The 25,977-nt window shown below is 38.2% G+C and overlaps 5 protein-coding genes across 5 annotated transcripts; all 5 read right to left on the bottom strand.

Annotated features, from left to right (window-relative positions):
• Positions 1 to 390: 390 nt before the first annotated feature.
• On the bottom strand, positions 391 to 3,292 carry LOC106351428 (probable endo-1,3(4)-beta-glucanase ARB_01444). Its single transcript, XM_048758229.1, has 2 exons — positions 1,456 to 3,292; positions 391 to 910 (listed from the first exon to the last, which is right to left on the bottom strand). The coding sequence occupies exons 1-2, from the start codon at positions 3,088 to 3,090 to the stop codon at positions 524 to 526; spliced, it is 2,022 nt and encodes a 673-aa protein (XP_048614186.1). The 5' UTR covers positions 3,091 to 3,292; the 3' UTR covers positions 391 to 523.
• A 773-nt stretch (positions 3,293 to 4,065) lies between these two features.
• Positions 4,066 to 5,938, bottom strand: LOC106427175 (protein REVEILLE 7). Its single transcript, XM_013867917.3, has 5 exons — positions 5,679 to 5,938; positions 5,447 to 5,554; positions 5,242 to 5,353; positions 5,098 to 5,159; positions 4,066 to 5,018 (listed from the first exon to the last, which is right to left on the bottom strand). Exons 1-5 carry the CDS (start codon positions 5,688 to 5,690, stop codon positions 4,308 to 4,310), a joined length of 1,005 nt encoding a protein of 334 aa, XP_013723371.2. The 5' UTR covers positions 5,691 to 5,938; the 3' UTR covers positions 4,066 to 4,307.
• Positions 5,939 to 12,727: 6,789 nt separating this feature from the next.
• On the bottom strand, positions 12,728 to 15,071 carry LOC106427086 (general transcription and DNA repair factor IIH subunit TFB4-like). The gene is made up of 11 exons (XM_013867821.3): positions 14,876 to 15,071; positions 14,716 to 14,804; positions 14,356 to 14,635; positions 14,079 to 14,125; positions 13,860 to 13,897; positions 13,728 to 13,773; positions 13,588 to 13,641; positions 13,432 to 13,500; positions 13,233 to 13,309; positions 13,057 to 13,152; positions 12,728 to 12,959 (listed from the first exon to the last, which is right to left on the bottom strand). The coding sequence occupies exons 1-11, from the start codon at positions 14,904 to 14,906 to the stop codon at positions 12,884 to 12,886; spliced, it is 903 nt and encodes a 300-aa protein (XP_013723275.2). The 5' UTR covers positions 14,907 to 15,071; the 3' UTR covers positions 12,728 to 12,883.
• A 342-nt stretch (positions 15,072 to 15,413) lies between these two features.
• On the bottom strand, positions 15,414 to 19,976 carry LOC125587518 (kinesin-like protein KIN-7A). Its single transcript, XM_048758228.1, has 14 exons — positions 19,748 to 19,976; positions 19,277 to 19,509; positions 19,098 to 19,187; positions 18,907 to 19,007; positions 18,706 to 18,822; positions 18,514 to 18,595; positions 18,367 to 18,434; positions 18,221 to 18,280; positions 18,009 to 18,133; positions 17,720 to 17,918; positions 17,525 to 17,635; positions 17,331 to 17,432; positions 15,934 to 17,255; positions 15,414 to 15,849 (listed from the first exon to the last, which is right to left on the bottom strand). The coding sequence occupies exons 2-14, from the start codon at positions 19,497 to 19,499 to the stop codon at positions 15,525 to 15,527; spliced, it is 2,925 nt and encodes a 974-aa protein (XP_048614185.1). The 5' UTR covers positions 19,500 to 19,509; positions 19,748 to 19,976; the 3' UTR covers positions 15,414 to 15,524.
• Positions 19,977 to 22,101: 2,125 nt separating this feature from the next.
• Positions 22,102 to 24,863, bottom strand: LOC106427099 (uncharacterized protein At1g43920, Chloroplastic-like). The gene is made up of 2 exons (XM_013867836.3): positions 22,596 to 24,863; positions 22,102 to 22,486 (listed from the first exon to the last, which is right to left on the bottom strand). Exons 1-2 carry the CDS (start codon positions 22,848 to 22,850, stop codon positions 22,199 to 22,201), a joined length of 543 nt encoding a protein of 180 aa, XP_013723290.2. The 5' UTR covers positions 22,851 to 24,863; the 3' UTR covers positions 22,102 to 22,198.
• Positions 24,864 to 25,977: the final 1,114 nt, after the last annotated feature.

The following is a 25,977-nucleotide window of genomic DNA, read 5'->3' as shown; positions in this document are numbered from 1 at the left end:
TTTTACTTCAAAAATTTTTTTTTTTACTTTGGTTATATCTGAACCGAACCGATATAACCAGAATCCATACGATATATGATTACTTTATGAGTTTTATGATGCAATACAATTTTGAACCGAACCCGAAGTGTTATTATCCGAATCCGACCCGTACTAATAAAATTTTAGTATGGAACCTAGAAGCGTAAACCCAAAAATTCGAAAACCAAAAAAACCCGATCCGAATGCCAACGGATACCCGAACGCCCACGCCTACGAACAGGGCCAAAGTGGATTTTTCTTTAAAAGACCACTATATTGTTTGATATAAGTTCGAATGTGAGCAAACGAACAGGGCCAAAGTTTTATCACATTTCTAGATTTCGCTTACCACTTGACTACAACACCGTAGAGCAAATTTAGCAGGTTCCTTAATTAAACATTGTACTAAACTCAAACCAAATGACACGTCTGATAACACTTAAGAATTGTACTTCATAATCTTAGCTTTAATTATTATTACTAGACTTCATGACCAGCATCTCTAGTCTCTACTGTGAACCCACCACAATAGATTACTGAGAGAGTTTCCATCGTCAAACTCATGTAATCCTCGAATCTTCTGTAAAGCTTCATATTTGTCGTCGTAAACACTTTCCAAAGCATAAACGAACCCTTTCCAGCCATCTTTAACGCCGTCTCTCTTCAACGCAGGCAAAGTCCACTTCACGAGCTGCTTCACGAATTTAACATCGGAGAAGAGGACTTCCGATACGGGAATCAACGGTAATAACTGTTGACCAAGCCGACACTCTTTCCACTCCTTATCACCAAACCATAGGCAACTGTCTCTCTCTGTTGACCATAATACCCCAACCAAACGATTCTTGGCCGTGAAATCTTTTGGGTACATAACGTTGTCTTCTTTCACCTGCACACCAAGAAAGAAAAACAGTAGTCAAATTTGATTACTAGCTAATATTCCAGAAATTCGGTTTGAACCTGGTTATCAAATATAAATATGATGCATCTTATGTTTTGGTTTGGTTCATTTCAGATTTTGATCCGGTTTTTAGGATATGGTTTAATCAAAACCAAAACCGAACCACAACGATCTAACAATTGTAACCAAGAAAAATTAACCTGATCCAATTTCAACAATGACATATCCAAACAAATCATAACAAAAAAAAACCATAGAAAACTAGAAAATTGATTGGTAATTGGTTTGTCAGATAAAACTTTAATTTCTTCAGATAAAACTTTAATTATAAAGTAGAAACTCACCTAATTATTCCCAAAAATGTAATTTCATTGATGCACTTCCTAGTTATTCAATTTTTCATTTTGATTTCTACAACTATCCCCTCCTATAAACCAAACAAACCGGACTAAATCCTACGGCACAACCCAATTTAGTTTCTACAATACAGTTGTTCCAGTTTATTCGAAGTATTTGGTTTGAAAATAGTTTACCTGCCACCACATTTTCGAGGCGTGGATCTCAAGCGACATGATCGTGGAAGCCGCCGCAACAAGATGTACATCACCATACGCTAAACCTAACAAAGCAGCTGCGTAATAAGCGTTTACAGCCTCGCTCGGACACACCTGATTCCTCCCGTCGGCGAACACCGTCAACCCTCCCGCCCAAGAGTGCAGCTTAAAGAAGTCAAAACATCTCAAACGCGGGAAAGTGGAATCATAACCACCACATTTCCTCCCCAACGTCATGTAATCCGCCAAAAGAGTGTACGCATGAGCTCTGTATCTCTCCCCCCACAAAGGATCGATCTTAACAAGCACAGCGATCGCGTAGAGAAAGTAACCGAGATGAACATGGTGGTTGTTGTAAATCCCATACCCGTGATCTTCTCGTGCATTTCTCGATCCTTGGACTGTGATAATACCTCCCCATTTAGGATCATACACAAACGAGTTCGGTCCGAAACTCCCGTCAAGCCACGGCTCGATCATGTCCTTTAAGTACTTACTGATCTCCGGAATCACATGGAGATAAGAAACCTCTTCTGCGATCAAAGCCAGCCTCGCCGCTCTCGCTATCACTTTCCCGTAGTGATAAGACCAGCTCGAGACCGGAGACGAAGAGTTTAATGAGATAACGTCGTTGATGAGAGCTGAGATGATCTCTTCGCGCGACGAACCTTGTTTCACTCCTTTGAGTGAGTGCCACGTCACCGGAACAGTGTCCGGTTTGAGAACCCACGAATCTCCGATAACACCGGTTAAGCCTCCGTCGATGCTTCTGTATTTGATTTTGTCAAGGACGGTGACTGATTCGTTTTCTTTTGATAAGAGCTTCAGATGAAGAGGATGAGCGAGCATCAGGAGATCTCCGTGGCCTCTCTTCTCCCATTTGTACTCTAAAGTGAAGGGCTTTGTGAAGTCTGCGTCGCCGGAAACCGGGTAAGAGCGACTGAACCGGTCGAGAACCGGTTCGAAATCTGGTTTGGAGTTAGGTAACACAGCCATTCGGATTAAACCGGAAAACTCGCCACGGCAACGAATCGAGGAGTTGTCGTGTTTGGTTAGTTTGATAGGAGAAGAGGCGTAGATCAACCATGTTTGGTTGTTGTTAAGCTTAGCTACGTACTTTGTAGATAAGCTGTTACCGCAAAAAGACACGAACTCGTGGCTTGTTGAGATTGTGATCGTGTTGCATGAGACCGAGAATGTGATAAACGGGCTTCCTCTGACGAGCAAGAATCTGAGATTAGAGGAAGGGAAGTCTAGATTGACGCCGAGATCGCTGAATGAAGAGATCTGATGAGTTTGCCTGGAACTCTGGTCGACGACGGGTGAACCGGAGAAGGTAATGTCTGGTTTACAAACCTCGTGGAAGAAGTCTGAGTTATGAAACAGAGACGGGTACGAGGTGGAGAGGGATGACTTAGCCGGTTTGATGAGGTAAGGGTGGAAGTACTCAGGTTGGTCGCCTTTACCGAGAGTGAAGTTCTGGAAGAAAGAGTTAGTAGGGAGAGGGTTTGAGAGGAGATGGTTGCTGAAGAACCGAGACGGATCTGGTAAAACAGAGGCTTCGCATTTTGGGAAGAGGAACGGAGCGTCGCTCTTTGGTTTCGAGTGAGCCATTTCTCTCTAATTTGGCTTTCCCCTAGTTCTCTGTCTTGGTTGTTTTCAGAAAGCGATTAGAAGATGTATCGTCTGAATCTGCAGCGACATTGGTAGGAGAAGAAGCGCGACGATTTGTTTTCTTTCTCGGAAACGCACACTACTTCTCATGCAAGATGCCACGTGGCACATTTGATCTCCCTCCAAGAAAAAAAAAGACATAATCCGACACAAATTTAGAATAACGCTCATATGTACCAATGGGCCTAGAATGTTTTGTTCAAGGCCCTGTACAAAGTTTCAGTCAACTTATGTCCCTCTGTCTTGAGTCCAGGCCTATGCATTTTACCCGGATCCAAAAATCCAAACCGAAACCGATTTAAAAATATCCAATCCGAAACTGAACAAATTACAATTACTTATTAAATCCAAAATTATTCTATCCAAAAAAAAACTAGAACTGAAAATAACCGATCCAAATAAATCTGAATTAGAAAAGAACCGATCCGATGGACCTGACCCGATAAGAATAGATTCACACCCAACTTAAAAACATGAATATCTAAAACTATGATTTTTTGTTTTCTATTTTCTATATTTATTTCATGATTTAATTGAAATATTTTTTATTAACAATCTTTGTCATTATTTTAATAGCATTTCAAATAGTATGAAATTTTAAATGTACAGTTTAGTTTTAAAATATTTTATTTTAATTATTAATAATTTATTTTAAATTATTTTGTAAAATTTAGATATATATAACAGATTTCGACTAAATTTTATGGAGTTTGGGTATTTTGTGTTTTTTAGATCCTAAATATCCGAACCGGACGTGAATCCGATACGGCTCCAATTTACAAAAATATACATGAACTAAAAAATCCGGATCAGATAAAAACCGGCTCAAACCCGACCCATACGTCCATGCCTACTTGTGCCTTCATGGTTGGCTTATTAAGCTGGTTAATTTTCACTCTTTTCTGATCAATAACCTTTGACAAATCTAATGACTGTTATTCATGAAACGATGCTTAAGCTTTGAACAGAGTTACAATCAGTTGATTAGACAGCAAAAAAAAGGAACCGTCTTTTTTAAATGTCAGACAGTGGATGAAACTTCATCACAAGTGCATTGGCTTCCTCCGAGTCTCCCAACAATGATATGCCCTTCCACCCATCGGTATCAATCCTAAAAGTGGTTTGTAGCAACAGTACAAGATGGCGTGTACTTAAGGCTACGAGCATACACGTGCTCTTCTCCTGCTTCCCTCCTCTTCTGAAGCTACCAACGACAAAGATGACGTCACTTCCCTTTCTGATAAGCATCTCTTGTACGGTCTGAACCCATTTGGACGATAACAGGGTTCTTGTTTTTCTAACGAGGTTAGCCGTTTCCGTGCTTCTGCACTCTTCTCCAAGTTCTCTGAAACTTCTGTAACCGAGCCAAACGCGTTGGAACCGGTACAGGACGTATCCCATACCCCTAGAGATAAAACAGTGTCGACGTGCCTAGAATCTTGTCCCGTCATTGATTTATGATCAACACCGTTTTCTCTGGAAGAAGATGTTCTGTGAGATTCACCCCCCACTAGGACAATCTTCCCAAAAAGCATAATGCTTGAGGTGGGTCTTGAACCGGTTACAGCATCATCCTCTTTACAAGATTGCTTGGATGTTGCGTAGTCATTCTTCTTATCTATGGACTGCATGTCACTGGTACACGAGTTAGGAGAGGAGCATCGATTGGTCTGATCATCTGAATCAAATGGTGATAGCACAGAAGTTGGAGATTTTGTTCCTTTCTCCATAGCTGAGGAAGGAGACTGAGAATATGGAACAGGCGATTTCCGAGGATAAGGATGTGTTGGTTTCCTCTTTGGACGAGGAGGCGGGATAACAACCGTTTGAACCGAGCCGTCACTACCACTGTCAGCTTCACGAGCCACCTGCAAATGGATCAAACAAAACAAAGTCAGATTACAAAACCAACTAAATGAGAGTACTAGTGATGTTTGAGAACAAGACCTTGGAGAAAAACTTTTGAGCATGGCTTCTGATCTGAACAGCTGTTTTCGTACCTATATGTTCTGGCACCAAAAATCAAGACTCAATCACAACTACATCAAGCTAGAATCAAAGCGAAACCAAATTTGGAGTATGAGACAATACCTTGGATTTGACGCCAAGCACGACCATAAATATTTATAGCTTCAAGGAACCTCTCATGCTCTGCCTCACTCCACTTCTCTCTCTGCTTAGTTACTGTGTACGGCTTCCTAACCTTCAATAACAACACACACTTGGAGTTCAGACAATATTGAGAAAGAAAGAGACTTTGTCCCCACGATGGAACCTGTCTTAATTAAGCTGATACCTTAGCAGCGTTCGCGATCCGATCACTGCTGGTTTCATGATTGGTGGTTCCTTCATTTGAATTACAACTTCCATTCTCTACATTGCTACTTACATCCTCACTTCGATCCTACAGTATAAAACTAAAGCAATGAACTAAATGGCTTACAAAGCAACAAGAGAACCATCTATTCGCAAGCTAATACATCTTTAATTAAATCAAATCTGTTTTCCAAAAGAAGAAAGTTAATTACCGGAGCAGCCATGTAACAGTATCTGACAAGCTTTCTTCAGATCTCAGAACAGTTAATAGATAAAAAGTGTGAATAATTCTGTTTTTTATTTCCCCCGGTGAAATCAAACTCCTTGAAACAGGAAGATTATCTCCGAGAAGGTGAAGCAAAAAAAAAAAAAATTAATAGTTGAGAGAAGAAGAGATTAGGAAGGAGACAGTGAGGAGAACATACTAGAAAGGGCAAGTGCTAATATAGCCGTGCTTTGCCACGTCAGATGCTAGTTTCTATATCTATTTTAATCTCTATGGAAATTTCGAGAAGGTGAGAGACAGATAATCTTGTGGCTGTGAGATAACCTAACCTAACCTAACCCTTCACGCTCGCTTCTTTGCGGTGTACATCACGCGATTCGTCTACAAAGATCCGATCTGTGGATAAAGTAGGGGCGACGTTAGAATTTATGAAAAAGATATTTGAGTGTTCTGTAATTATTGTGAAGATATTTTTTTGTTTTCTTTCATCTCTGTCATTCACAAGCTTTCGTGATATTACTCTTTGCCCCCACAATATATCTGTTTGTTATGAATTTAACCTTGAATTTTAAAAGAAACAACTATATGTATCCTGAATTTTAATTCTCTGTCAGGACTTCGTAGAGTGAGACATTTACGTAAAAAGACATTTTATGAGTTTACTTTTCTCTGTAAGACACAATGCTACTTTGACACGCTTTACTTTGTCAGCTGTCTTTATTGAGACAGAAATGACCTTGCTTTTTAGTAAGGCGAAGAATGATTGATTTAAGAAATCTAGATTCTTTGTAAGTTACAATTAATGATAAAATAATAAAACAAAAAGTTATAGATCGTATACGTCGGATCATTTTAATGAAAACAGATCCAACGGTTGGAAAAAAACATGTCTTCTCAAGTGTAATTAATGGGTTGTGAAGCTCGAGAAAGTAGATAAAAAATTTTATTGGTCATTATTACAAATTATAATGTATAAAATTTTATATTTATGCGTAAAACAAATTATGATTTCCATATATTTCTTGTTAAATTTATAATATATATATATTGATATTTATGGATGGTGCAGTCGTGGATGTGAGATATGTGGATTTGTGGACGAGGTTTCATGGACGAATTCTTGTGGACAAGGTTTTTAAGTCTTGTGGATGAGTTTTACTGGGTTAAGTTTTAAGATATTGTGTGGACGAGGTTTTGTGGATGAGGTTATATAAAGCCAATAATATATTTTGAACTAAAAAATCTTGACAATTATTGAACCAAACAAATGCATTTTGTGAAAGTAATAACTCAACCACATGTGTATATAAATATGATTGAATTGTATTTAATTGACAAATAATCACACATTCAAATCCATTACAAACACATAGTTACTGCGATTAGATATATAAAAAGTTTGTGGATGAGATTCTGTGGACGAGATTTCATGGATGAAGTTGTAAATAGTATTACACATGAAACTTAGGGTCGGTGAACACCAAAATCGCATATATTAGTCAAATTTCCAGATTAACGAAACAATAATCTGAAATCTTACTTATTTAAGAGTTTGTAGTCAATTCAAGAAGATTTATATACAAATTTGAGAGTTTTAGATCAAAATTAGAACATGGACAAAGTTAGAGATCAAATAAGTTAAAGTTGACCGTTGTTGTTCTTCAACCGAGCTTTTGATCTGCAACCAAAGGGGGCTGCAATACGGTGATTCCCACGGTGAAGGAGGAGTTGTTCATGGGTGTGGATTCGTGGAAATTTTGATAGGTTACTCGATTGGGGGATTTAGAGAATCTGAGAAGAAGAGACTAATCGAAAAAACGAGGATTTAGGAAGTTTCATGTTTCCCAATTCTGGATCGAGAGCAAGATAGAAAAAAAGAGAGAGAAAGAGATTAAGGTTCATCGAGAATGGGAGATACAGTTTCAAGTTTGGGAATAGAATCTATTGTTTTAAAAAATCTACATTATAATAGGGTAGTTGCATCACTCCTGATGCAACACGTCAGCGATATGTGGGTCTCACTTTTAAAAAGTGTGAAAAAGTGTCAGGTCTGTGACTCGAACCTGAGTTAATGAGATCTAAACAACAACATTTATACCATTAAGCTAATGGATTCTTTATACATTGATGGCTGAAACAAATATATATTCATGAAGATCGGAAACTTTTGCTTCTTCGGTTTCTTTGTGGGACCCACACTTATTTATTTTATCTAATGATTTAATAAATACTTTATAACTCACGTTTTGAAATGAGATTCGTTAAAAAAACCCCAATAAACCTCTTTGGTCTGTAAGTGTTCTCTTCAATGGGAGTTTAGGGCTTTCTTTTTTTAATCATCGGTTCATGACTCATCTAACAGATTGGCTCTTTGAGTTTCATGAATCAGTTTTTCTTCTTTAGTCTCTACATCTCCTCATCTTTAATAAATTCATCATCGGTTCTTTTATTTTGCCTGATAAATTATGATGTGTGGTTTTAATTTTCTTTGGTCATCCTTAGCTTGCACCCTTTGATATAACCAAGAAGAAGAAGAAGACATTTTTCGTTCAGGATGCCATCGAGGACTCAGCTGAGTCACACGGGAGACATACTATCTGTTGCCTGATTGTTCAAGAAGAGTTTATGTGCTGTGAAACATATTTGTTCCTTTTCATCAGTTGCTTTGTTTAATCTTTTTTCCTGCAAATAATGATGGCTTTGATAGTTCATTCACGGGAGCCAAGAAGTAAAAGAAGAAGAAGCCAGTGAGTGTTTGATATTTTCTGTCTTCCTGAGTTTTTTTTTCCATTCATTAAACTTGAATTTTAAAAATTATGTGCCTCACATTCTTTTTATTTTGATGGTTGTTAGGTTGAATGAAGATCATTGAATAAAGAAAATGTCGATGCTCCTGAAGATTTGGAGGATAATTTATATTTCTTTCTTTGATAATTCTATCGACATAAATTTGAACCTTACATAGGGTATATTGCATAGCGTCTTAATGATGAGGAAGAGGTGGAGGAAATTTATCTGCACCAGCAACGTCACCCGTAGGAGGGAAGCATGGATTACTTATACGACGAGGTAAGCATATCATTAGATGGTTTGCGGTCCATCTTTGAGAGCCGTCGATTGTAAGTGTCTATCGTTTTGAGGTTGTACGACACTAAGATGTAAAGAATTACTAATCACGATTACCTTACTAGCACAGTTCTTTTGCACAGCTATTGTCGATGGAATTAACATTGGAAATTGATGGTGCTATATATCATGTTCCAAATGCTAACGCAAGCTCCAATGTTAATTATCAACTTTAACATGCCAAAATCACAATGCAGTGGGTGTTGTAAGGTAATTCAGTAGGCACAAATGTTCAGTTGAAAAAAATTATAAACTGTATTTATGCATCAAACTTATCATCCGTAACATAATAATATGCTTTTTCTGTGCTAGGAACCGTTTGTAAATAAATGTCTCGGATGTATATGACTGCTTAGTTTGTTGCTTTTGAAATCACTAAGCTTGCAATGTGTCAGGACAGCAAAAGCATCACTGCTGATGGTTAGCTTTACAATTTCGTTGGTTTCTTTCCTATTATGTTGGATGGATTATTTTAGCTAACAAATATCGCAACAGAGCGCTGACAATAACTCTAATAGATTTATATATACATGTAGAATTGGAAGTTTGGTGAAAATAGGAACAAATACTTATGTCACGCTATTGGACAGTTATAAGCCATTTCAAGAGAATTGATTTCTTATATTTCCCATAATCAGTAAGATTTTAACTGTTTTGTCTACTTTGTATTCATACCTCATTCGCTATCTAAATTTTCGGTGCTACTATATAATGATCAAGTCATTTTCTGTGGGGATGTTACGTTGGGTGCTTGGTTTATTGGGCTTGGCTATACAAAGTCTGTTTTGACTCTAAAACTTTTACCTCATTTAACATTGATTCTGGTTCTTGGGAGAATTGCAGATTGTGAATGAAAGGCACAAGCAGGGAACATATGTGTAGTTGCGTTCGACTCGACAAGTAGCATTATCTGCAGATCCGATGATCCCATTGTAGAGGTTAACATGCAATGTGTTGACCTGGAAATCATTATTTGGAAGCTACATTTCGAGGCGTTTCCTCAGTATATAAATAGACCATAGACAGAGTTTGATATTTATAATACTCAGTGATCATGGAGTCTGCATAAAACAGTTCTTTTGTATATTCTATATGGAACCAAGAGATATGTCCTTTGTTTGATGATTGTATTATGATTGCTACTAATATAGGAGATGACTAGAGAAAGAGAAATGAGTATGAAACTCTTATATGGGTAACTTTTGTAAACACATTTGGGTTTATTAACAGTTGTGACAATCAATTATGTTTATAGTAAAGGAAACCCGCCGCAGCGTCAATAACAAATGCGCCTGTTTTTTTGTTGTTTGGGATTGAAATAGCTTATGGGTTTTCTAAATCAATATAATTGATTTGACTAAAGCTATCTTGGATAACAAAAAGAAGGATTGCAAGTTTAATAACTTCTACTTTAGACTTTAATTTCAACTAAATTATAATCAGTCTTTTATCCATATCATCTTAGTTATAATCGTAAAGATTTATTAGAATAAATAAACAGTTTCAACAATATTTAATATGTGATTTAATAAACAAAAGAACATGTAGGATTTTTAGGATTTAAAGAGATTGGAGACAATAGTTAATGAATATGAAAAGAATACGAAGCAGATGATGAAAAATGATTCGAGCAAATTAGTGGCAACACAGAGCTAAGCGAGACAAAAATATCAATCAATAAATAATGAAAGAAGAATGAGGAGGGTTAAGTTATTACACAAGCCAAAACTAAGACAAATCAAACGACAGAACGTGAAAACAAATGTAAACAAGACAAGAGGAGATGGTGAAGATAAAATGCATTGAAAAACTGATTGCTAGATTAGTAAGCAAGAGACAAAAATAGATTAAAATGCAAAAATCTCGCGTCTTGGCGCGGATAACGGTCCCTAGTACATAAAAGATGAGAGTTGGTCTCGTTGGTTTCAAGAAAATGAATTGATTTTTTTTTTAAAATAAATACAAATGGATTAGTGGTTGGTTCAGTTTCTAGCCGGTTATCTCTAGTCAGGGAATGTAACCAAACCTACTACCACACTAGTTAAAGAGTTTATTCCACGATATAACATAAGAAAGTGTTCTATATACCTAATGCGTTTCTTAGGGTAATTGAAAACTGTGTCTCCTGGAATAAATTTTTCATGATTAATTAGGATACTGAAAATTCAAAGTTCACACATGAAAATCGTAAAAATAGATGGTTGGGATAATAGGGAAATCCGCCACATGATATGGTGTCGCATGTGACAACGAGATCTCTATTAATCACAGAGGCTATCGGAGCCACAATTCTGATACGGCCAGATCAGCACATCCCTCTCTTTTATATATATATATATGTTTTTCTTTTTCATATTATTTATATATTTACCTTAGAAAAATGGAATCGGATCCCTCTTAGATTTTTTCCTCCATTTATGAGAAAAAGACGATTTGTTACACTCAGTTTAGGTACATATAAATGTGTTTCAAAAAAAAAAAAAAAAAAAAAAAAAAAGTTTAGGTACATATAAACATTTCAGGTCCTAAAGTTCCTTCTCTGTTACGCAAGAAACCATTACCACATCTACACTTCATATTTTCTAATCTCGTTATTTGTCTGCAAGGACGATTTGAGGTTCGATTCTTCATGATTCAACATTTAAGGCAGTTTTGAAAAGAAAAGTTATCAGACTGATATCTCATCAATAGGCCTTGGCGTACGGGTCGGGTTCGGGCCGGTTCATTTCGGGTCCGAATTTTTTCGAGTCCTAAATATTTAGATCCAATAGGTACTTCGAAATTTTCGGTTCGGGTTCGGGTCGGTTCTTTTCGGGTCCGGGTCGGTTCAGGTCTATAATTAAAATACCCATAAAATATCTGTAATTTTTCGGGTCCATATCGGGTCCGGATCGGGTTCGGATATTTAAGATCTGAAAAGGACATGATATACCTAATTCCATCAATTTTAGTTGAATATTTGTCATATATATCTAAAATTTTACAAAACAACTTAAATGAAACTATTAATAATTAAAATAAAACTTTTTAAAACTCTAAATTTTACATTTTAAAGCTTTATATTACTTTAAAAATCTTAAAAAATAATTACAAATGTTGTTAACAAAAGATATTTCAACTAAATTATATAATAATATATATAAAATAGAACACAAAAACATCATAGTTTTAGATATACATGTTTTTAAGTCGGGTACAAATCAGTTCTTATCGGGTCGGGTCTATTCGGGTCGGTTCTTTTCGGGTCCGGGTCTATTCGGGTCGGTTCCTTTTCGGTTCCGGATCTTTCGGGTAAAAAAAATTTAGACCCAAAAGGTACTTATAAATTTTTGGTCCGGTTCCGGGTCGGGTATTTTTGGGTCGGTTCCGGTTCGGGTCTTCGGGTCCAGGTAAAAATGCCCAGGCCTACTCATCAATATCGAAACCTAGTACAAGATTAGTTTCTCACACTAATCAGTCCAAGTTCTAACTCTGTACCATCTCTCCTAAAGGTTAATTAAACCAGACAAAAGTACACACAGCTTACCAAATATAGTGTCTGCTGGTGACAAACGACTGGTTTGATGTTAGGACTCGGGTTTCAGAATGGGGTGTTCTCGGCAACACAAATGCCTTCAACAGTATGAGTTCTTTATCTCTCGGTCTCTGGTGTGAACTGCACTGCCGTCAGAGGAGCCAGAGTCTTCATCCGCGTCTGTTTTATAACTGTGCCTTTTCACAAGTCTCTGTGGTCTATCAGATTCATGCAAAGATCATTTCAGAGAACCTTATGATGAACGATTGCTGATAAAATCTCACAACATCCAGCTAATCTGATTCTTTCAGTTCATTGGATTGAGAAACCCAGTTTTCTTTGTGAACTACCAAGGCTTGCAAAAATAAACTCAAATCACTAGACACTAGGTATTCTGAGAATTAAAAAAGCGTTTGATCAAAACTGTAATTTAGTTGATTTTCAATTTGGTGTTGTCGTTCGTTCATAGATTCTTGTAAATCAACGCAAAGACTACAATGCTTGAATACTACTGAGAAAGATTGCAGTGTCTCCAGCGTAAAAGATGGATTTTAAGAATCAGGAGCTTTTCTCTTCTTTTCACTGACAGTCGAAGCACCATCAAGCTTAGACTGACCAAAAACAGACCTGCAAATTTCAAATTTTTTGGACATATTTACCATCAAACAACTTGTCGCTAGCTTATTATACTGAGAAAGAACAACAAGGGGTCAAAATCTCTTACCCGCACGTTGAACATTTCTTGTGATGCTCACAGAAAATGGACAGACATACCGAACATACATACCCCATATCGATAGTCTTCTTGTGGCAAAAACACCTGCGAGTTTTTTACATTTAACCATCTCTTATAAAAAACATGCGGAGGAAGACCGGAAGCGTTCTATATTTGTCACTTACGATGCTCGAAAATCAACGCCAACGGGTTTTGGAAGTTGTACAAAGCTGCGGGTGTGCAAATCAGTGGCAAAGATCGTCTTTTATGCAAAACAGAACAAAGAGAAGTTGTAAGCCATCGACTACGCTAATGTAACCGAGTCACATAAACTACGCAGTGCACATGTAATGTTTTGTGTTTGGACTTAAGCTGAGAGCATACCGTTAGAAACTGAAACAGCCCATCCAACTGTTTAGGTGCATGATGTACACCGCCGGTTATGTAAGATGCCTACAGATATGCCACAGGTGATGAAAAACTAATGCATAGGTTGAGGTGTTGAAGATTTAAGAAGCTTCTAGGGAGAAATGATATTACCTGCTGCAAAAATGCCGAGTTCTGTGTACCTATGTAACAGGAATCAATGGGTACCTAAATAACCAAGTGACTTGAGGTACAGATTTTTGAAATTATTGAGAAACCTTAAATCCCAAAGAAGTAATCAAAACAAAGAGTACCATTAAGCGTTGTGCTGAGAAGATAGAGTTCATAACCGCTACATATCTGAAAAGAAGAACAACATCCTTCATGAGACCAGACAAACAGGAGATGATATGGCAAGTAGAAAAAAGTTATAGAAGCAAACGTACTGTTCCGGGCCATCAGGGGAGCCTTGCAAGCATAAAATCTGTATTTCACACACATGCCAATAGCACAATCAGTTCTATTCTTAAAGAGCTATGCAATCAAACAATAGGAGAGTGCGGGCCTTTATGCATAATTTAAGCTGAAGATTTCTACCAAGCAATCAAGATGAGAAATAATAACCAAGACAACTGATTGAGATGTATATTATACAGAACACGCACCCGAGGCTGGGGATGAAGATGTCCAGAACGGAAAACCCTCTGTATATCTAGCCGGAAAATCAGACAAAAACAAATGAAACTGATGGCTCTGCTATAGGTTTAGCCGAGAACACACATATAGACCTTAAAGTGCTATCAGTTTTTTTTCTAACTTAAGAGGAAGCTAGGCCTTAAGATCACTAGCATGATGTTATGTAGCATACAGACAAAGGCCTTTACTTGCGAAAAAAACACACAAAGAAGAGTGATCAAATGCTAAATGCATTCAGAAGGATACAGCAAAGAGCCATAGAGAGTGATCCTGACAAGAGAGAAGAAGCTATCCTCTCATCATGCTCCTGCTCCTTGATAAGCTCCTCATCTTTAACAATAAAATCTTCCAACTTCTCAAGGAAAGAAGCAAAAAGAGCAGGCATTCCAGTTCTACCACTCTCGGAGTTCCCACTCAATGTCAAAGACGAATCGTAAATGTAATCACACGAACAGTACCCAGTAGCTATCACTACAACTTGGTTCAGTTGATTCAACCCCAAAACCGCGTTCAGAAACGCAAGCACCTAACGTAACAAACATCAAAATCATAAACACAAAACGAAATGATTCACAGATTAATTCGAAAGAAAGAGACTTTACTTACATGAGAGAGGAACTGGGAGAATGTCGTCGACGTATTGCTCCAGAACAAGGGATTCGTATCAAGCAACAACACTAGAAGACTTACATCGTCTGCGGGAAAACAATCAGAATCGTTTTCATACTATATGTTAGGGTTTTCAAATCAGAGAGGAAGTTAAGACCTGAATAGAGCTTAGAAGCAACGGTAGCCATAGATATAACTTTCACGAGGAATCCAATTTCAGAGTTTCAGTATCTTCCCGCCAGAAACGAGATCCGATTAGCTAGCTTGACATTTTCTCCTTCTTCGATATCTTCACTGCTAGTCTCGAGTTTTCGATTTCGAGGCGACGCTAAAATCGAAAGTTTCCACTGTTATTAAACGCTTGATTTGATGAGCGTACGCCGACCCGTTTCCCTGAGGTGATTCGGTAGGATCCGGATTTTTTAAACGGGTTTTGACCCGAATCAGGCCCAAATAATCTTATACGTTGCAAGGCCCAGTTTCCAGCAAACATATGAGGGGGTTGGGTTGACTCACGAGTTTTCAAAACTTTGTTTTCGTTGACTCACTAAGTTGAGAGCAAAGTAGCTTTTAGATTCCCAGCATATATTGGCATATATACCCAAAATAAATAAATAAAATCTTTACACTCCCATATTTTTGGGGGCATATTGAGTTAAACTCCCGTATTTTTGTACGTTAAGTAGTGCAAGAGCATCAGTCAAAATCTATTATTCTTGGATAAACGATATGACTGTCAAATGCGAAGGAATACAAATCGAAATGATAATAGAACATAATTCACAAACAAACAAAAAAAAAATGTTTTATAGATGAAGAAGATTAGAGATGTTGTCCCAACCAATGTTCCACCTTTTATCCGAAGGCATGGCGAAGTTGAGCTCAAACATCTCTTTAGAGATGTTCCCACTTTCGCAGAACCCAACAAGCTTCGCCACTATCTCTGCGCTCTCTTGCACGTGCCTTGAGTCGTAAGGATCAGTCCATAGCTTGTTCACGAACTGTAGCTTCCTCTGTTTCCCTTCCAGTGGCACGTCCCATTTCATGTACAGCTCCTCTCTCTCCTCAGGCGTCAGTCTCGAATTGATCCTTCTCGCCAAAAACTCCCTCTCACGTCTCAATGCTCTTATACTGCCGTAAACACAACACATTAGCTTTTTGTGAAGTGACTAATGTAAGAGAGACTCACTGGTATGTAAATGTGTGTGTACGTACCTTGATGATAGAGATACAACTGCAGTGTCATCGCCATTTTTAGATGGAGTTCCGTTACCTATTCGAGCTGGAGTTGCGTTACCTACTTCTGCTAGGTGTTGTTCTAACCAAGTTAACCGTCTCAGCTCGACTTCCATGTAGATTTGGTCTGCCTGATCGCCTTTGAACAGTAGATAGAACTGTGTCCTGTGGATGATGGAGACGTGGCAGACATGCCACAGCTCTATGATCTGTTGTCTCTCCTCTGTGAATGTTATATGCCACGCCACTTGACTCTGCTCTTCATTTTCCTCTATGGTCTTCTCCTCGTCCTCTACGCTGTATCCAGCTCCTTCATTTGCTTCCAGCTCAAGCACCTGGCAAACGAGAAGTTGTTTCTGGTACTGTAGCTTGGCGACACGTTCTTTGAGTTCGGTGACGTATGCTCTTATGCTTCTCACGTTCTCCTCCGCTGCGTTTTGGAACATCTGCTGCATTTTCTTCATGTTCACTGAGCTTGATCTTCTGTACCCTGGAGTGCTTTCTCTTGACGACACATCTCCGCTTTCTTCTCCTCCTTTCTGTGGAGTCTCCTGTGGTGTCGTTGTCCCTCCTCTAGTTGCAGAACTGTTGTTCTCTTGAGGATCTTTGTTCTCAGCATCACAGTCCAAGACTTGCTTAGAAGCTGAAAGAGGAGAGCATGGAGATTTCAAGAAATTCTGGCGGTTGGACACGCTGCTCGGCGTCAATGGAAGCTTCTTCTTCTTTGAGTGATGATGATGATTCTTTGTCTTCGGAGTTTCATCTCCAGCGTTGGTGTTGCTTGTAAGTGACATCACCAGCTTATCAATCGACTTCTGAACACTCTCAAGCTGCTCCTCTAGATTTGCAATGGTGCTTCCTTGTGAATGGAGCCTTGTTATCTCTTCCTTTAAGTTAGCACTTACACTCTTGTTAGGAGCTATGACGTCTCCAACATCTTTAAGCACTGTGGATGATGATTTCACAGTACGCATCTCCCTTATCTCTTCTTGAAGCTTGGCGATTGTCTGAGCTGCGTCTTGGTTTCCTAGTCTGTGGCAAGCTACTTCCTTCTGTAGTACTTCGAGAGCCTTTGTTGCTTCCTCCCCAAGCTGTTCTTGAAGGTGTTCGAGTTTCCGGATCTCGTGCATCAGTGTGAAAGGAGCTGTTGATGACTGGCGTATCATAGATTGGCGTATAGTTGTCTTTCTTGCTCTCTCGTTTCGGTTTAGCGTTTTGTTCTCCGCGCTAGGGGTCACGGCAACAGAATAGGAAAGACATTTTCTGACCGGTGGGTCTGGTGAATCAAAAGGATTTAAGCCCTGAGATACAGACAAAGTCTGTTAGTATATATAGAAACAGTAGAGAGAGGGAGATAGAGAGGTAGACTTAGGGACCTTATTTTGTTGTTGTTCCACTTGAAGCTTTTGGCGCAACTCTTCAAGTTGGACTTGTGCATCATCTCTTTGTCTCCTAAGCTCTTCAATCTCCATTTCCATCTAAAGAAATCATGAAGTATCCATCACTAAATCAAAGCTTTGGTTTATTATATAATCTTTGCGGTTTTGACACTACTGAAGTGAATAGTAACCTGCTGGATCTTAAAATCCTTTTCTGTCGATGGACCAGGTGTGCGACGCTCTGCCTCCAATCTAGCCACTTCTTTCTGAAGATGTTTCACTAGTTGCTTATCAGAGACAACCTGTAGTAGTTACAACACTAACAAGTAAATATTTTGTTTGTTTTTATTCAAAAAAAGGAAAAGGTATGGAAGAAATATCATTACCATATTCACTTGGGCATTGTTTGTAACTTCCTTGGCTCGGTTGGCAAAGTATAGAGTATTTCTTGATTGTTCAGCATGAGTCGAAGCTGGACTCAGTGTACATATAATGGCTGTTCTAGCATTTCCACCGAGTGAATGCTGTAATATCCGAGTGAGCTTGGAGTCTCTGTAAGGTATGTGGCCGCTTCTCTTCCCCACACTAAGAAGAGTTCACAAATTCAGATGAAATCAATTTATAAGAGTTTTTGAAATTTCAGTGTCACTCTCAACAGATATGTAAGTATCTTACCTTAGTTTCCTTATGACAGTTGTAAGGGTCATTAGACTAAGATTGATATGGCAACCTTCCCTGAGCCTCGTTCCATCTGCCTGCGACTGTGACGCTCTTTCACTTCCTGCTAAGTCCACAAAGTTCTGCAATGAATTCACAAACCCACCGATTAAACACATAAAGTTCAAAAGGAAAAGTGATTACTGAAAAGAAAAAGGATCTATTTTTACCAGACTAGCCATGTATGACCTCACACAATCTGAATTTTCGCGGTGAGTACTTTGTATTGTCTGCTTTGCCATAAAGAACTTGTTATTAACATTTTGTAGGGTATATGGAAACTTGTTTCAGTGAAAAAATGAATCAAGAACGTTACCAGTCTGATTATTTGGTGTGACCGTGAGCTCGTATCATTCAAAGCAGTTTCTCCAACTTGCCTTTGAGCTATCAAAAAGTAAACACCAGTCAGAAACGTCTAACATGAATAACCTTTGGAGATTGTGATGCAACAAGCCCAAGTTACCTTCACAAATGCTAATCAGATGCCTCAAGTGTTGATCGTTATTAGCTGTTTCTTCGACCAGTTTTTCAACCACAGTCCCTTTCTGCAATGTCAGATCATTAAGTTATGAGATCAATGGAAGTGTACTTTCAAACAAATCTATAAACATCAACAAGAAAATGATACTTTTTCAATGTAAATAATAAGTGATACCTCAGGGTCATCAAGGAGTTTAAGAGCACGTCCAGAATCTGAATTCAGCAGATCCCTCACATTCTCATTATATATTTCCAGACCAGAGATCTTGATAGTAAAGTCTCTTTCAGGGGTCTATAAAAAAAAGAAGAAGCAACTAGTCAAAAGATCTGCACTGACATATATAACATGGACTTTAAACTCTGATCATAGGCTTACGTTAATTATGTGATTGTAAATATCATTGACAGCTTTCTCCGTTACTCCTCTCATGGTATATGTCTTCCCACTGCTCGTTTGTCCATATGCAAATATTGTTGCTGAAACATTAAAACATATTAGTCATCTCCTGATCAATCCAAGTAAAAGCTACAAACAAAACAAGACTATCCTAGTCATTAAGCATCTACCGTTTATGCCCATCAGAGCAGACAATGCAACATTCTTAACACCATTTTCATACACATCTTCTGTGACACTCTCTGGTCCAAACACTTTATCTGAAACAAAAAAAAGAGTGCATTCATTAGGCACTCAGATTCCCAAGGAAACAGAACAAAAAGGCAGAGATATGGACTTTTAATATTACCGAATGTAAATGAGGACTGGTGATGTGAACGTTCTTGAGCCTGTGGTTTAGAGACAATGGTATGGTCATCAACACATACCCAAGCCACTTGGTCTTTAGCTAACTGTTCCTTCTTGTTCAATGGCCTTAGCCTCACGGTAACAACAATTTTCTCCTCCCTGGATCTTGAGCTTCCACCTGGTGTTCTGTCGGTTTTCGAAAGTGGAGTTCCAGGAGTTCTCATTGTCGTCTTCCTACAAATGATTACAGATTGTTTCATCAGATCTAGTAATTCCAGCTTAAAAATTCCCCAAATCTAGGGATTAATTTATAAACTTTCTGGATAAGAATTACTCAGATCTATGTAATATAAGGCAACACTAATCCATAAAAGGTAATCTTAGGTTAGCTTAAAACTCAAAACTTCCAAAAAAGCAATTCAATTCACTAAACAGATATACAGTAAAATTAAGTAGGAGATCGAACACTTACAGAGAAAATTGAACACAAGGAATCGGAGATGTACTCTCGGATCAAAGAGAGAGAGATCGAGGCAGTGATGAAACCAATAAATAAAAGAATAAAAGAATGCGAGTGAAGTAGATAGTGAGAGAGGTTTCTAGTCTCCTCTCGTGGAAGAAGAAGTGAAACGGGTTTTGGGCTTCTTTTTTCTTTACGGAAGTGCGTGCTCTGAGAGAGATTTTGAATCTGAGAAATCCCCAACGGCTAGTCTCTTCCGCCGTTTCTTTTGAGGGGCCTTCTTTTTATCTTATTTCAAAATCTACCCTCACATTTTTTATTTCTACTAAAAGTCACCTTCGACTTAATTTTCTATGGATATATATTTCACCTCTTATGTTGTTGTTGTTGTCATCCAGTTAGTTTTATTTTATTTATTTCTGTCCCTTAAATCACCTTCAACTTAGAAATCCAGCTGGTTATATCATTCAGTCATACTTATTATTAGGGAAAAAATCATTTACTTAACGAGAAATCGGCCAAAAAAACACTGAACTTTGCGGGAATTGCCAAAAAAACCTATACTCGAACCTGACCAATAAAACCCTGATCTTTAGTTGACTTTTTTAGTTAATTCACAAACTTACGGTTGACTAACCAGATTAACACACCGTTAACCGACAGTTAAGACAATGTTAACTCACCGTTAATTATTGCCGTGTAGTGAAACAACGTCGTTTCATTCAGTTGTTTTGTTAAACACAAAATCTCAAGACGACGTTGTTTTGCTTAATTAAAATTGTTGTTGCCTGGACTCGAACCCATGCACTCGTGGTTCTAAGGGGGTTTTGCCTCTGAGCTAGTGGACTTTTCGGAAGATTATCACACATGTTTATTTTTATTGATCAAAAGATGTGTTTGATTTCAATCAAACAAAATGAAACCCGTGTTTGAACGTAACCCTAATTTCTCAAATCGATTTGGAGATTTCTCTTGTAATGGTGAGGAGATGGTAAAGACGAAGTTCACAAGGAATGGAAGGGAGGTAATGATTTTCGGAGCGATGAGGAATTTCGATTACGGGAGTGACGAAGCGGTTCAAGAGTCGAAGAAGGGTGGAGAACGCGATGCTTCTGTGAGTTTGTCATCGCCGGAGAGATCGAGGATTCGTAAAAACGTTGAAGGGATATCGATTTTGGCATCTACAGAGGTGTCGAAGGCGTCGAAGACAAGGCGGGGAACTTCATATGGGTCGCCTGCGTCATCTCCGGAGAAGACCACGAGGAGGGTAACTTCATATGGGTCGCCATCTCCGGTGAAGGCCACGAGGCGTGGTTCAACTCTGTCTCCTATAGTTTCGAAGAAGCAGAAGGTAAATGTGGCTCCTTCTGGTGATGACAGAGAAGAATGGCCAGAGACTGAGATGTTGGCATCAACAGTTGCGAAGAAGACAAGGCGGGGAACTTCATATGGCGGGTCGCCTGTGTCTCCTAGACAATCGAAGAAGCAGAAGGTAAACTCGGAGAGGAGTCTAGGTGATGATGGTGATGACAGAGAAGAATTTCTCCAGATTGAGGAATTTGGGGATATAGGTGATGATGGTAGGGAAGATGAGAATGGTATTGCTGGCATTGAGGAAGTTGGTTGCACATATTTGAGTCTTTATTTTGGTGATAAAGCAAAAAATGATGACTGTGAGGTTGATGAAGACGAAGGCGATGATGATGCATGGGATGATGATAAAATCCCTGATCCTCTGTCATCAGATGATGAGAATGAAGAGGAGATGAGACCTGCGCAAGCTTACAGAGAAGACACTGATCCAGAGGAGCTCCTTCAGCTAGGCAAGACATTTTCAGATGCTGAGGACTTCAAACATGCCTGTCTGAGGTATACCCTGAAAACCAGATACAACATCAAGTACTACAGATCCAGTAGCTTGAAGATGGGTGCAAAATGTGCCGCTGAGATGAGAGATGATGAGGCTCCTTGTCCCTGGATGGTCTACTGTTCGTATGATAGGAGGAAACAGAAGTTGATGGTAAAGACATACGTCAATGACCATAAGTGTGAGAGGACAGGGTATTCCAAGATACTTAAGAGGTCAGCAATTGCAAGTCTATTTGCTGAGAGGTTAAGGCTGAATCCTAAGCTCACGGCAAAGGAGATACATGCTGAATGCTTTCGTTGTCTGTTGTTTATGATGGTGTCTCTGTCTGAATGCTTTTGGAACAAGAACTACCTTTTTCTTTCTTCTCTTCCTGCTGTTTTAATTTGAAACTCTCAATGAAGATAGTGTTGGTTATTATCTTTGTGTTTTCATCATGTTGTTTATCTTGATGGTCTGTTCATTGGTGTGTTCATTTGTCCTTCTATAAACAATCAAGAAGTAAAACATAAACATTACTGAAACATTGTCTTAAAACATAGCCTTACATGAACCATGATTCTTACATAAACATAGCTTTACATAAACAGAGTCTCCTAGTAGCTATTCATAGACAACCCATCTGCTTTGTCAAACATGATCAACACAAGACATATCACAACGCCTAAACAAACCACCGAAAAGCCCACTTTCATGATCACATTCAGCTTCTTAAGTTCATTGCTCGCCTTCCTGACATCTTCTTTCAACTCTTCCTCCACGGTTTTCATGCTTTCGATCTCCATTTTAATTTTCATAACATCTGATGCAAAGCACTCAACTTTTGGCAATGCATCTTGAACCTCTTCGTAGACAGCTTCATCAACCCATTTATACAAGTGATCCTAGACACAAATCATGAACACAATCTTTATATTCAAACAATTTCTCACTGACTACCTAGCCATTGAATCTTATGTTCTTTTCTTAAACACAATCAAATTAAACACTTACATTTTGAAACGTTGGGCATCTAAAGAAAGTTCTTCCTGGATTGACCTTCGTTTTTGATGTGTATATCCCAGTTCTTCGACCACAGCCGCATTGCTCCGGGATACCACGAATTCCCATCGTATTCACAGACGAATCCTCACAACCCGAACTCATCATGCGATACTCGAAGAAGGAGAGATGAGAATCGAGATTCTTAAGGACGAGATCGAAGAGAATCGAGCTTGAATCGCGAACTGGATTTATGATTTCGCCCATTTAGGGTTTATACCAATCGGAGGAGAAAACGCCGTCGTTTCTTTTTGATTCATTTAACTCGGATTCAAAGAGAATAAAAGAAACTGTGTTCGTATATCCATTGCAAAGTCCACTAGCTCAGTGGCAAAAACCTCTACCATTAAACCCGAGTGCACGAGTTCGAGTCGATGGAACCCCATCTTTTTAATAAAAAAGTTAATGTAAAACGCATCGTTTCATTAATTTGTCTTTAACTCGGATTCGAAGAATAAAAGAAATTGTGTTCGTAAATCTATTGCAAAGTCCACTAGCTCAGTGGCAAAAACCCCTACCATTAAACCCGAGTACACGAGTTCGAGCCGTTGGAAACCCATATTTTTAATAACACAGCTATATAAACGACGTCGTTTGTCTTTGATCAGACAAAGTGATGAAACGACGTCGTATACTTTAACACCCAAAATTAACGTCCGCTTAATTAACAGTTAACTCGGTTAACGGTGTGTTTATCTGGTCAGTCAATCGTAAGTTTCTTAATAAACCCGAAAAGTCAACAAAAGTTCAGGATTTTATTGGCTAGCCCATATGTCCAGGTTTCTTTTGGCAATTCCCGCAAAGTTCAGTGTTTTTTTGGTCGATTTCCCTTTACTTAACAGTGAATTTAGATGGACATCGGTAGGCTATCGTTTCAACCTTTCTTTTCCTTTTACTTTGACTTTGATGTTTCCACAATGATTTCTGTCGGCTTGTTAAGTATTGGCTTTTTAATTAGGGTTAATTTGCCAAATAGCTAATTTTGGAAGCATAGTTAAGAATATGATAATGATTTTGACATTATTAAATCAATAACATTTAGCTCAAGTTTAGTAGGTTATACCCTCTTCTGGTACAAGTAACCGGTGAATAAGTTACGTAGATGACGTTGAAAAAAATAAGGTATGGTCGATATTTACTGCTCACTGTTGAAAATGAAGACACCAAATCCATCCACATCATTTACGTAACTACTTCATATGTTTCTGTGCTCAGTAAATCTGTTCATGAAAATAAATTACTCTTACAATAAATAGTATATTCCATTTAATTCTCACAATTAAATCGGACTGTTATATTCCATATCATTCAAATAGTATAAAAAATTTAACTATATCATAATCCATAAATAATAAATTTGATCCCAAATCCACAAACATCTAAATAATAAATCCTAAACTATAATCACTAAACCCTAAACCCTAATCAGTAAACCCTAAAACCAAATATAATCCATAAACTCATATATAAACTCTAAATCTAAATCTAAATTTTGAATACTAAACTTTAAACTGTTATCACTAAATCCAAAACTCAACCTCCACTTTCCAAATACTAAACCCTAAATCATAATCACTAAACCTTAAACCCAATTATAGACCAAAAACCCAAGTATATACCCCAAACCTAAATAGAATGTAACAAAATACATAGTATAGTATATATTGGTTAAAAAAATAGAACACTTTTTATTAATCGTCAAATGGAACAATACATGATAGGGTCACTAAACCCAAACCTTAACCACCACCTTCCAAATACTAAACCCTAAATCCTACTCTTTAAACCCTAAATCCAAGTAGATCCTAAACCTAAATAGAATGGAACAAAATATATAGTATAGTCACTACAAGAAAACAGGGGGATTCTGATGGCCGAAATCGTCGGAAATTCGTCGGAATAGACCGATTCCGACGAATTTCCGACGAACCTGTCCGTCGGTATCGTTTTGTCGGAAAAAAAAAATTCGTCGGAATTTCGTCAGAACTTCCGACGACTTTCTGACGAATACCGAGAAACGTCATTCTGACGAACTTCCGACGATATTACGATGCGGAGACACGAGACCAGAATTCATCGGAAAAACTATGTACCGACGGAGAATGTTCCTCGGACAATTCCGACGTAGTGGATTCCTCGGTGTATTCCGACGGACAATGGTCGTCGGAATATTCCGACGGACAATGGTCGTCGGAATATACCGACGGATATTTGTCCGTCGGAATATTCCGACGAATACTGGTTCGTCGGTAAATTCCGACGGATATTTGTCCGTCGGTATATTCCGAATTATATAAATTTTAAAAACGAATTGATTTTGCAATTTTATATATTTTTTTATATTAATAAATTAAAAAAAATCAGAAATTTAAAACTAATAATATTATATAATTTAAATTCATACAAACCGAAATAGAAAAAAAACATTCAGAAAGTTTAAAATTCATACAAACCGAAATAGAAAAAAAAACATTCCGAAAGTTCTAAAAAGCCGAAAAAAACTAAGATGAACTCGAAGACATCAAGCGATCTAGCTTCTGCATTATCTCGGTGTTGAACTTCTTCTGGGATGCCAACTCAGCAAGGATAGTGGCATTCTCCGAACGGATAGTGGCATTCTCCGAAAGGATAGTGGTGTTCTGCTCCTCCAATGCCCCAATCTGTTCATCTTTGTCATGTAGCTCCTCGAGAATCATGGGATCGGCATACGGAGCTTGCGAAGAAGATGCCGGATACGAAGAAGCACGGCGGGCCAACCCAACTAAACGGCCTCCTTTCCGTTTAGGAACCGCCTACAAAAATATTTAAAGTAAGTAAATAGGGACAAGTTAGTAATCGACATTATAAAAAAATATATTAGTAAAAAAAATTACCTTTTCAACCATCTCATTTATTTGCAATAGAGACAAGTTGGTTGAAGCTCCCGTAGAGTCGCCGTCATCAGAGAGAGGCTGAGATTGAGAAACTATTTCATCTTCCACCAAATCAACGACACCTTTGATCACAGGGTCCTGAATTTGACATGTCGTCTTGTTAGTGTGAGCCACCTTAATGAGTTGGAGACGATCAACGGGATTACCGTAATTTGCTTCGATCTAAAAAAATCGCCATTATTAGCTAAGGAATATATAAAATATTTATTTAAAAAATATAAAGATAAATAATAATAAAAAACTTACAAGTTCATCCTCCTTAGTAGACATAGAGCAAGCGCCGAGGTTGTGCACATACATACCTTTCCCGCCACGATCGCTCTTCCGGTTCTTGGAGTTCCTAGAAGACGTCTCTGCAGTTTCTTCCTTCTCCCAATGAGCTATCAACTGCTCCCACACCG

Source organism: Brassica napus, chromosome C5 (assembly GCF_020379485.1).
Source record: "Brassica napus cultivar Da-Ae chromosome C5, Da-Ae, whole genome shotgun sequence".
Lineage (NCBI taxonomy): Eukaryota > Viridiplantae > Streptophyta > Magnoliopsida > Brassicales > Brassicaceae > Brassica > Brassica napus.
The sequence above is the reverse complement of the archived record's forward strand: the minus strand, read 5'-3'. Positions and strand labels throughout refer to the sequence as shown.

Coding starts and splice junctions, on each gene's coding strand:
- LOC106351428 (XM_048758229.1), bottom strand. CDS start 3,090: ATGGCTCACTCGAAACCAAAGAGCGACGCTCCGTTCCTCTTCCCAAAA. Junction 911..1,455: donor CCTCGAAAATGTGGTGGCAG/GTAAACTATTTT, acceptor CTTGGTGTGCAG/GTGAAAGAAGACAACGTTAT.
- LOC106427175 (XM_013867917.3), bottom strand. Junction 5,354..5,446: donor GGATCGCGAACGCTGCTAAG/GTATCAGCTTAA, acceptor TTGTTATTGAAG/GTTAGGAAGCCGTACACAGT. Junction 5,160..5,241: donor TGCTTGGCGTCAAATCCAAG/GTATTGTCTCAT, acceptor TTTTGGTGCCAG/AACATATAGGTACGAAAACA.
- LOC106427086 (XM_013867821.3), bottom strand. CDS start 14,906: ATGGCTACCGTTGCTTCTAAGCTCTATTCAG. Junction 13,310..13,431: donor GGCTGTTTCAGTTTCTAACG/GTATGCTCTCAG, acceptor TTTGCATAAAAG/ACGATCTTTGCCACTGATTT. Junction 13,153..13,232: donor GGCGTTGATTTTCGAGCATC/GTAAGTGACAAA, acceptor AAAAACTCGCAG/GTGTTTTTGCCACAAGAAGA.
- LOC125587518 (XM_048758228.1), bottom strand. CDS start 19,499: ATGAGAACTCCTGGAACTCCACTTTCGAAAACCGACAGAACACCAGGT. Junction 19,188..19,276: donor CCAGTCCTCATTTACATTCG/GTAATATTAAAA, acceptor TTTTTGTTTCAG/ATAAAGTGTTTGGACCAGAG. Junction 17,636..17,719: donor ACAATGCCCAAGTGAATATG/GTAATGATATTT, acceptor TAACTACTACAG/GTTGTCTCTGATAAGCAACT.
- LOC106427099 (XM_013867836.3), bottom strand. CDS start 22,850: ATGGGCGAAATCATAAATCCAGTTCGCGATTCAAGCTCGATTCTCTTC. Junction 22,487..22,595: donor GATGCCCAACGTTTCAAAAT/GTAAGTGTTTAA, acceptor ATTTGTGTCTAG/GATCACTTGTATAAATGGGT.